The sequence below is a fragment of the Apaloderma vittatum genome, unplaced genomic scaffold (genome assembly GCF_000703405.1).
Source record: "Apaloderma vittatum isolate BGI_N311 unplaced genomic scaffold, ASM70340v1 scaffold7314, whole genome shotgun sequence".
Classification (NCBI taxonomy): Eukaryota; Metazoa; Chordata; class Aves; order Trogoniformes; family Trogonidae; genus Apaloderma; species Apaloderma vittatum.
Window position 1 is genome coordinate 71,430 of NW_009714308.1, and position 10,212 is coordinate 81,641.

At 56.6% G+C, this 10,212-nt stretch overlaps 1 protein-coding gene across 1 annotated transcript in view; it reads left to right on the forward strand.

Moving 5' to 3' along the window:
• The window catches only part of LAMA5 (laminin, alpha 5), a 46,733-nt gene that overhangs the window by 33,319 nt on the left and 3,202 nt on the right, over positions 1-10,212 (forward strand). The window contains 27 exon segments of the mRNA XM_009868704.1: positions 14-59; positions 150-293; positions 377-528; positions 605-715; positions 1,009-1,120; positions 1,653-1,823; positions 2,697-2,893; positions 2,989-3,105; positions 3,184-3,338; positions 3,563-3,704; positions 3,984-4,086; positions 4,171-4,284; positions 4,404-4,583; positions 5,499-5,641; positions 5,876-6,061; positions 6,151-6,287; positions 6,710-6,863; positions 7,008-7,141; positions 7,258-7,420; positions 7,922-8,050; positions 8,262-8,413; positions 8,774-8,906; positions 9,014-9,154; positions 9,378-9,523; positions 9,606-9,773; positions 9,869-10,001; positions 10,142-10,212. The exon segment at positions 10,142-10,212 is cut by the window's right edge and continues 1 nt beyond it. Coding sequence (XP_009867006.1) covers positions 14-59; positions 150-293; positions 377-528; positions 605-715; positions 1,009-1,120; positions 1,653-1,823; positions 2,697-2,893; positions 2,989-3,105; positions 3,184-3,338; positions 3,563-3,704; positions 3,984-4,086; positions 4,171-4,284; positions 4,404-4,583; positions 5,499-5,641; positions 5,876-6,061; positions 6,151-6,287; positions 6,710-6,863; positions 7,008-7,141; positions 7,258-7,420; positions 7,922-8,050; positions 8,262-8,413; positions 8,774-8,906; positions 9,014-9,154; positions 9,378-9,523; positions 9,606-9,773; positions 9,869-10,001; positions 10,142-10,212 — 3,734 coding nt within the window.

The following is a 10,212-nucleotide window of genomic DNA, read 5'->3' on the forward strand; positions in this document are numbered from 1 at the left end:
CTCGTGCTGCCAGCGGTGTGCCCCGGGCTACTGGGGCTTCAGCGAGAGAGGCTGCACGAGTGAGTAAAAACCACTTCTTCCCCTCTCTGCGGGGTGGCAGCAGCACGGAACGATGCCATGGGCATTTCCCTGTCCTTTCAACTTGGCAGAGTGCGAGTGCAGAGGGGGCTCCTGCGACCCGCGCACCGGGGAGTGCACGTGCTCCAACGGGCTGACGGGGAAGCAGTGCGACGTCTGCACGCACGAGTACGAGATCCCCGTGGCAAACGGCCCGGACAGCATGAGGTGTGAAGGTCTGTATCCTGCGGTCCTGGGGAAGGAGGCGAGGGAAGCCCTGGAAAAGGGCTCCGTGCTGACCTCTCCCTTCCCCTGGCAGTGTGCGACAACTGCGTCCTGCTTCTGCTGGAGGATCTGCAGAACATCGAGACGTCCTTCCCCTCCATTCACAGCCAGCTGGTCAACCTCAACACCAGCTCCATCGCCTGGGCTCGCCTCCACAGTCTCAACAGCACTATGGCAACTATTGCTGTAAGTAGAAGGTTTGACACCGTTTTCTGTCAACGTTTCCTAGCCCGTTGCCCTGATTTTGGGTCTTTTTCCCCAGAACCAGCTGCGTGAGTACCAGAGAGCCGCGAACAAGCTCAGGCAAAGGGCTGATGAGCTGGAGGATGAGAATGTGGACCTCACGCAGGACCTGAACGCACTGCAGCACAAAGTAGAGTATTTCTCCATATTCTTTCGCCAGAGAGTCCCTCATTTAACCTAAAATGAGAGCTTTGAAGGCTGTGAGGAGCCCAGTCCAGGCGGGTTGGATCTCCTGCCCAGCCAGGGCCAGGCTTGGGGGTCAGTCGTAGGTAAGCAGCGCAGGGCAGGCTGCTAGAGGAGATGTGGTTCAAGGACCTTAAAAACCGCACGTTCCCATGCCTTACGTGTCTTTGGAGAACATCTTTCAAAAATCACATATAACGTAATCTCATGCTTCAGCTAAACCAAAGTTTTTTGTTGTAGATGACAATGACTCAGAGAGAAGCAAACCGGATTGAGCAGCACTCGAGAGAGACTCACCAGAGCGGGGAGCAGCTCCTGCTAAATATCCAAAGCATTCAGAAAGGCATTGCAGGTGGGTAAAGAAAGGTGTCTGGTTTTGGGGGTTTTTTTTATGCTGGGAATGCCACACTCTTGCTTTCAAACAGCACCAAGTACTGCATCACTTAGAGCCATTGAGAAAATGAAGGGAAATAGAAATGAAATGGAACCCTGCAGAATTCTGGCTGTTCAGGTAGACGAGGCTTATTATGAGTTTGGCTAAACACATCGGTGTTTGGAAAAAACATGCCAAATAAGCACAAATGTTATTGAAGTGCATAAAACCGAGGCAGTGTGCGCTACTGCTTCAGGAGAGGTTAGCAAAACAGGGAGTGACTGGATCTGGGAGAGGAGTTAAAGCCACAGAAAAATGCTTGGGATGTAGCATGAGGTTCTGGAATGGCCAAGGAGACTGAAGCGTGTCTGAGTGATCTCAAGCAATTCGGGTGCCTGCATGAAAGCTGGCTGCAGTTTGTTGAGGGTGATGGAAGAGAGGAAGGATCTCAGGGGCTTGTGGAGAACCTGGGTTGGTCAGTGCTGATGGGGGAATCTGAATTTCTCTGCAGACTTGATGCAGCAGATGGCCAGGTTTGGGGCAGCAAACGCCAGCACAACCTCCACTGAGGAGTTTCGGCAGAAGATGGCCGAGGTGGAAAGAATGCTGAGAGAGATGAAGGAGCGGAGTCTGGGAAGCCAGGAGGAGCTGGCAAGGCGTGAGCACGAGGAGGCTCAGAAGTGTGAGTGGCGTGGGACAGGGCTGCACAGTCCTGCTGAGTCTCACCCTTCCTTGAGGCCCGGGTTGGAGCCCGTGTGAAGGTTACATGGCACGGTCACATTTGGAGAGTGCCGTTCATAAAACGGGCACTCCCAGCAAGTTCTGCAGTAGTTTTAGGGTCCCCTGTGATACTCCATTTATGGTTCCTTTTCCCTTAAGGTGAATTTTAGAGCAGATTTAATGCTGGGTAGTTCTTTTTGATGACTGGAAATGACAGCCCTTAGAAGATGCCATTAGCACGTACGCATCACATGTGGGTGTGAATAGATCACCCCATGTTTCTTCATGTTCTCTGTCCCAGGAAAGGGATCCAAAGGAACAACCAGCAGCAGCCCACCACCCTCAGCAGCTCTGCCACCCTGAGGGCATCCCCTGCAGGACCAAGGGCTTGGGTTGTGCTCGCACACAAAGCCCCACTGGATAACCAGTCACACTAGTGCTGCGCGGAGCATGTGCTTCTGATTAAGCAAAACATGGTTGAGCAGCTGAAAGCTGGAATTATAAAGCGGTCCTTGCTAGAAATAAGTGCATTTTCACAGTGGGAGTAATCAAGCACTGGGGTTTCTCCATCATCTGGAGGCTCCCAGGTGTGGCTGGATGTCTTTCTGAAAGAGATCCCATCCCTCTCATCAGCACTGCGGGCTTGGAGGCAAGTTTGGATGAGATTCTGTGCTGTCCAGGCTGAAAGAGAGAGGAAGGGAGGGTAGATGGTCGCTTCTGGCTTTGCTGTCTGCCAAGTGAGACCAGAACGAGGCTTTTGCACAGTCAAGAACAGAAAGATCCCTTTAACACAGGAGGATAGATCAGCAATGGTTCTCATCTCCTGCATCCTCAGTGCTGCATCGGGTGAAGAGCGAGCTGCACGCCCGCTGGGAGTCCAACCAGGACCTGGTGAGCAGCGTCGGGGACCGGCTGGCACAGCACAGCTCCGAGCTGATGGATCTCCGCGACGCCCTCAACGAGGCTGTGAACAAAACCAGGCAGACGGAGGACTTGAACAGCCTGAACCGCAACAACCTGGAGGAGAATCAGGTAGATCTTCACCAGGTGGTCCCGTAATGCCGTGCAGTGATGGGGGGAATCTCCTCCAGCCCCACCGGTGCCTAACCCTGTGTCTTCGTGTCTAGCAAAAGAGCCGTCAGCTCCAAAAGCAGCATGCGCTGGTGCAGGAGACCCTGAAGATGGCCAAGGACTCCCTGGCCCAGGTCTCTGACTTCCTGCAGAAGATGGAGAGTGCAAAGGAGGTGAGTGATGGAAGTGCTTCAGCACGGGCAGAGCGCGAGGGAGGTGGCAGCCCTCAGGAGTCATGTGTGTCCTTGCAGGCGTACGAGAAGCTGGCAGCCCTGTTGGATGGGGCAAAGCTGCCCCTGACCGAGCGGGTCAAGAAGTTCTCCCCAGCCAGCAGCAAGATTCCCATCGTGGAGCAGGCAGAGGAACACGCTCGGCTCTTGGATGAGCTTGCAAGAAACCTGTCCAGGTGAGGTCCTGGCACCTAGCAGTCAGGCCACCACCTGCCGGAGCTGGGGATGGGAAACTGCAGCCCCTCACCATGGCAGTGGAGCAGTGGGGTGCCATCTCCAAAGCTTTATCGTGGAGAACATGTTGTGATGAGGAGCACAAAGGGATTTGTTTGTGGGAATGTGGGCAAGAGCCCAGCCTGAGTGGTCTTCACAGCCCTGATGGCTTCGTCTTCCAACACAGCATTATCCAGGGCACAAACCAGGATGGCTTTATCCAGCGGGCGATTGATGCCTCTAATGCCTACGCCAGCATCATTGAAGCTGTGAAAAAAGCCGAGCGAGCAGCCCACGATGCTGACGAGGCAGCCAGCGAGGCTTTGATGGTACGTGGAAAAGCCAGACTCCCTCGACGGTCCTCCAGCTTTTCACACCCACCTGTAGGGTTCTGCTGCCCTCTCCGTCTGAGAGCCGAGCTCTTTGTTCTGTGCCAGAGAGCAGAGCCTCTGCCACGTCTGGGGCCAGACTCCGGGGGTTTGGGTCTCCTCATCATGCCCCAGCAGCACATCCCACTGCAGTTGTCTGAATGAGCATTTCTGTGTGAAGCCAGGGCTGGAGGATAATTCCTCTTCGGCCTCCCAGGCAGTGTGTGTTTGTTTTTACAGAACGTCATATCAGAAAATCTTGGGGCCATCTCTAAAGAGCTGAAGAGGAACAGCAGCAACCTGGAGGAGGCTGTGAGGAGAGAGCAGAGAAAACTCGATGGAGGTGAGAGGGGTTCCTGGCAGGACATGGTGTCCTTCAGGCTGGACTGAGATCCAACACACAACGTATGCATTTCTTTAATTGCAGCTATTAAAGGCACTCTGCAGACGGCAAAGGACAAGCTGGCTGACCTCCGTGCAAAGAAGGAGCAACTTCTGAACCAGCTCCAGACTGTGCAGGACATGCTGGGCAGAGACCAAGGTCTGTCCTGGGGTAGCTGGGCTGGTTCTCTCTGCTCCCTTCCTCACACCCAGCTGTAACCCAAGGGTGCTTTCTCCCCACTCCTGACCATGCCAGAGATTATTCTCCTTTCTTCCCAGAGGACACGAAAGAAGCAATCCAGAATGCCAAAGCAGCAGCTGCTGAGGCCAACGAAACGGCTGCGAGAGTGGAAGATACCCTGAGCACCATGAAGAAGAACCTGGATGAGTGGAGAGACCAGTACGGAGACCTTCGAAACGAAGACCTGAACCAGGCAGTCCAGGATGCCAGGAAATCCGGTGAGTGCTGAGTCTGCTGGGCTGAGTCTGGTGTGAGCTGCTGCGTGGATGCCCCCAGAGAGCTCTTAGCTTTTGGAAGCTGTGCTTTGCCTCTCCAGGTCAGGAGTAGAGGGAGGTAGCAGCTTTAAGTCTTACCTCTTTATTTTTTTTCTCTCCCTGCACTGTCTGTATCACCTTTACTGCAGGAGCTTGCATGCACTAGAGCATTTTCACAACCCACCATCAAGGGGGGTTTAGGGGGGATCATTCTGTGACTCTGATCCCAGCTGCTGTTGCTTTTGACTTGCTTGTCTCGAAACAGCAGGAGGAGGGAGGTGATCATGGCCCTGTACTCGGCACTCGTGAGACCTCACCTCGAGTACTGTGTCCAGTTTTGGTCACCACAGTACAAGAAGGACATCGAGGTGCTGGAGCGGGTGCAGAGAAGGGCAACAAGGCTTGTGAGAGGTCTGGAAAACATGCCCTATGAAGAGCAGCTGAGGGAACTGGGTTTGTTTAGTCTGGAGAAGAGGAGGCTGAGAGGAGACCTTATTGCCCTCTACAGCTACCTAAAAGGAGGCTGGAGTGAGGCTGGTCTTGATCTCTTCTCTCTAATTCCTAATGACAGGACAAGGGGAAATGGCCTCAAGTTGCGTCAGGGTAAGTTTAGATTGGATATTCGGGGGAAGTTCTTTCCTGAACGAGTGGTGAGGCACTGGAACAGGCTGCCCAGGGAGATGGTGGAGTCACCAACCCTGGAGGTGTTTAAAAAAAAAAAGTTGATGCTCTGGTGTAGTGGTTGGGGGTGCTGGGATGGAGGTTGGACTAGATGATCTTCAGAGGTCCCTTCCAACCCCTGACATTCTGTGATTCTGTGAAAACTGCCCGAGCTTCACACCTGCCTTCCTCGCTAACCTGGCTCCTCTCCAACCCCAGTGTCCAGCCTGGAAAGCACCATCCCGCTGCTGCTGGGGAAGCTGAGCAGCCTAGAGAACAGGAGGAACAAGAATGCCACCGTGTCGGAGAACATCGTGCGGATCCGGCAGCTCATCACGGAGGAGAGGAAAGCCGCCGGCAAGGTGGGCTCGGGGGGGAATTCCGCCAGCAAGGTGGGCTCGTGGGAGGGTGAGGGTGGTGCCAGGGGCTTGGGGCGAATGAGGGCTTACCTGAGGGAAGTGTGCAAAGGGGAGGGGTATTTAGAAGAGCTCTGAGGCCACCAGTCAGGGTCCTTTTCTCATGGGAAGACTCCAGAGCAGTAAGAGAGGCAGCAGCAGTAGTTTCAGTACTGTGGGTTTGGATTTCTCTCCCTCCAGGTGAAGGTCCCTATGAAGTTCAATGGCAGCTCAGGTGTGCAGGTCCGGATGCCCAGCAACCTGCAGGATTTGGCAGCCTATACCTCCCTCAAATTCTACATCCAAAACCCCGAGCCCAGGAGCCGGCAGCGACGGCAGGATGGGACAGAGGAGGGGCGGTTCGTGTTGTACCTGGGCAGCCGAGAGGTGAGAGGGGGCTGTGCATGAGGGAGGGTGTCCCTTGGTACTCCCACCTGTCCTGAATGCCAGCGTGTGGCCCTGCCTCTCCCATTCAGGCCACTGGAGACTACCTGGGCATAGTGCTCAAGGACCACAGAGTGCAGTGGGTCTACAAACTGGGCGACGAGGAGCCAGCCTCGCTAACCGTCGACGAGGATATCGGAGAGCAGTTTGCCACCATCAGCATCAACAGGTTAGGAGGCTGATGGGGATGCATCCCGAGGAAGTGCAGCAGGAGAATGTCCTTGTAGCAGATGTGGGTAGCGCTTTGCCCAAGATCACAGAGGCCCTGGGCTTGTAAAGATGCTGTGGGCTCCATCATCCAGTCATCCCTGAATGATCAACACTGAGATACCTCAAAAAAGCTCACAGGAAGGTGGTGTCTTACCGGGTCACCGAGGGTCTGGGGGTGTCTTCAGGACAAGGAGAGATGAAGTTCATCAGCCTTGCTGCAGGGCTGAGGCCTTTGGATGCACTGCTGCTGTGGGCCTCCCCCGTGGGGAGTGCACCCCTTTTTCAGTCGGGCTGTGTGGGGAGGTCCTTTGCTCAGGGAGGGTGAGGTTTCCTCCTCCTTGGGGGGTCTCCCCTTGTCTTGACCACCCCTCCCTGCTGCAGGATCCTGCAGTATGGGCACATGTCGGTGATCGTGGAGAGGCAGACGGTGCACGAGACCAAGGGAGAGAGCGTGGCCAAAGGGGAGCAGGGGCTGCTCAACCTCGACCCGCGTAACGTGGTCTTCTACGTGGGTGGCTACCCTTCCAGCTTCACGGTGAGACAGGCAGCAGGGAGGGAGGCTTGGTTTTCTAGGAGGTATCAGCGATACCTTTGGAGCTTCTTGGAGGGGAAAATACCCTTGAGGATTTCTTGGAAAAACTAGGATCAGACTTGCCCTAACTGTGCGGTTTCGTTCCAGCCCCCTCCCACGTTGCGCTATCCCAACTATCGTGGGTGCCTGGAGTTGGACACGCTGAACGAGGAGGTGGTGAGCCTGTACAACTTCCAACGCACCTTCCAGCTGGACACCACTGCCGAGAAGCCCTGCGCAAGGTAGGGCGCCGTGCCCAGGCTGGGGGCAGCTCTGGTCCGTGGCACTTACCCTGACCCTCGGCTGCTCCAGAGCATGGCAGCTGGCTCTGCAGTGATGCCCTTCTTACGTGGCTCAGGTCCAAGTCCACAGGAGACCCCTGGCTGACTGACGGCTCCTACTTTGACGGCACCGGTTACGCAGAGATCAAGTTCGAGAGCCAGTTTGGCACGACCAAGCGCTTCGAGCAGGAGATCCGGGTGGTCTCCTACAACGGCATCCTCTTCTTCCTGGAGAATGAGGCAGGTGCTCGCTCCCCTGAGGAGCCTCAGCCAGTGAGCTAGGACAATCCCAGCCCCACTTACGACATGCCCAGTTCAGAAAAGAGGGGAGAAAAGAGCTTTGGAGATGGCAGTGCTGCTTGGAGCAGCATTTCTGCGCTGTTGTTAAAAGCTAAAAGAGGGCTGGACCCAGACCTGACAGCAGAGGCAGTCACTTGTCTTGGTGCTGGAGGGGCTCCCCTGAACCCCAGGAGAAGTCCAGCACAGACCCTTCCAGCCAGGCCAGGGTTCCCTGGGGTGGGCAATGCTGACAGGAGCATTTCTAGCCTGCGGTGCTATCTCTGTGCCCCAGCACAGGGCTGCTCTTCACAGATTAATCCCCAATAATTGCCACAGCAACACCTCGGGGCACCTGCAGCAGGACCTGCTCTGACCAGTGCTAAAGAGCAGGTCAGGCTCAGCACCACAGCTGCGTGCTGGACACCAGGACATGGGGCTGAGTGTCCATCCTGCCTTCCCCAGGGTCAGTTCCTGTGTTTGGCCATCCGGGATGGGAAGCTGGTGCTTTACTATGACTTCAACACTGGTCTGGAGATGGCAAAACCCAGCAACAACTCCTCCCTCGCCATTAGCAGTACCACAAACAAAGCGGTAAGAGTAACAGCCACTTGCCCAGCTCCCCTGGGGGACTCCTCATGCAAAGGTGGTGGCAGGGGGAGGGCACCCAGACCCCTCTTTCGGGGAAGGGCAGGGGGAAGCTGCAGGTTCTTTGACTAGAGCCGTGAACCCGACCTTGTGCTGCCCTCTGCGATGGACCTCGTTGCCCCAGGCTCGCGGATCATTTTTCTCCTCTTGTCTCCAGATCCAGATTTTCCTCCTGAAGATGAATAACAAGAAGCGCATCCTGGTGCGGCTGGAGCGCCTCACCATCTTCATGGTGGAGCAGGAGAACTCCCTGGAGAATGCTGTCTCCTACTACCTGGGTGGCGTGCCCCCAGCTGTGCTTCCCCCTAGGTGGGTCCAGCCTGCAGTGGGATGTGACAGTCCACATCTCCTCTCCAGTGACCCTGGCCTTTTTCCAGGCACATCCAGGGATGTTGGGGCCCTGCTGGAGCTCCAGGAGGAGGGTTTTTTTTCTTATTGGCCATCACTGTGGGCTTGAGGGTGGGACATCTCCATCTCTGGTAAGGGATGAGATGCCAGTGGGTGTCACTGAGTCCTAAGTGCTTTGGAGCATCCTTGTTCCTGAGGCATTGGTGATATCTGTGGCCACAAGTCCTTCCCAGGAACTCTGAAGGGCTGCAGGGACAGATCTTGCCCAGGGCTGGATCCTGCCTGGAGGTGGTGTGGTAACACCTCCTGCTTCTTCTGCAGCTTGAAAGTGCTCTTCCCCACGGGTGGACCCATCCGGGGCTGCATGAAGGGCTTGAAGGCTCTTGGCAAATATGTCGACCTGAAGCGCATGAGCACTGTCGGCGTGAGCTACGGGTGCACCTCGGACCTCCTGGTAAGCCCAAAGCCATGGCAGCCTGGACAACATCCTGGGAGAAGGGTCTGTCAAGGAAAGGGGGCCCAGGCTCCCACCTCACCTCACCTCCATGGCGTTCCTCACAGATAGCTCGCTCGGTCAGCGTCCATGGCCATGGTTACCTGACCCTGGCCCTGAAGGACGTGCCAAGGCTGCAGGCCTTCTCAAGTGGCTTCCGCTCCCGCGCGAGCCAGCGTGAGGGGCTGCTCTACCACCACGTCACCCAGGTGGGCACCTGCGTTCCCCCGCCAGGTATCCCGGCAGTGGGGCAGAAACATCGGCTCCTGCTCTGGGAACGGTGCTGCTGCCCCTTCGGGAAGGGGGGAGTTCGGTAGGGCCGGGGGTGAATCTGCAGTGAGTCTGCACCCTGAGCTCCTGGAGGGCGGTGGGGAAACAGGCCCGTTCGTGGGGTTCAGCTGCCAGACAGCCATGGGGTGATGTTTTCTGCAGGAAGGGACATGCCAGGTGTCCCTCCAGAGGGGCCAGATCACCTTGAACCTGCTGAAAACTGACATCACCACCGAAAATGCCTATGCAGATGGCAGGAGCCACTATGTGGCCTTCTAAAATGTGGCCTTCTACAGCGATGCCCGTGGGTACGTGTCCCGACAGAGCCTGGGGGATGGGGTGCCAATGGCCATGGGGACCTGCTCAGCCCATGTTGCTCGTCATCTGCAGGGTCCGGCTGTACGTGGATGATGAGCTGCAGGACACCGTGGCAGGAGCTGGGGCCAGCCGGCGGCAGCAGCGGCAGGACGGGCGGACACTCTTCCAACTTGGGGGTTCGCCAGAGCCAGGTGCCCTCAGCAACCTCACGGGCTGCATAGGGAATGTCTTCGTGAGGCGGTGAGCATCTCCGCGCTGCTTCCCAGGAGCAGGGCTCAGCCTCTTCCCACCTCCCAGCTGGCCCGGTGACAAGGAGCTTTTCTCGCTATGTGTAGGATGTCAGAGCCTCAGATGGTGGTGGACCTGCAGCAGAACGTGGAGAGCATCAACGTCACCATGAGCTGTCCCTGGGGTGAGCAGCCACAGCAGTTCAGAGTCCCTCCGAAGAAGGACAAGCGGAAACCCAAGGTACCAGCTCCTGCTCAAACTCCCCACGTGCTCCTCCCGATCCTCCTTGGCTGCCGCCGTGTCCTGGCCGAGCACCCCTGTGCTGTGACACCCGCAGGGACTGTCTCTCCTTACTCTGTTCCTTGGTGCCTCTTGTGCAGGTGCCAGGCAAGCCCGCCTCCAAGGACCGCCGCCACGATCAGGACAGGCTCTGCCGGCTGCTCCCCCCGCC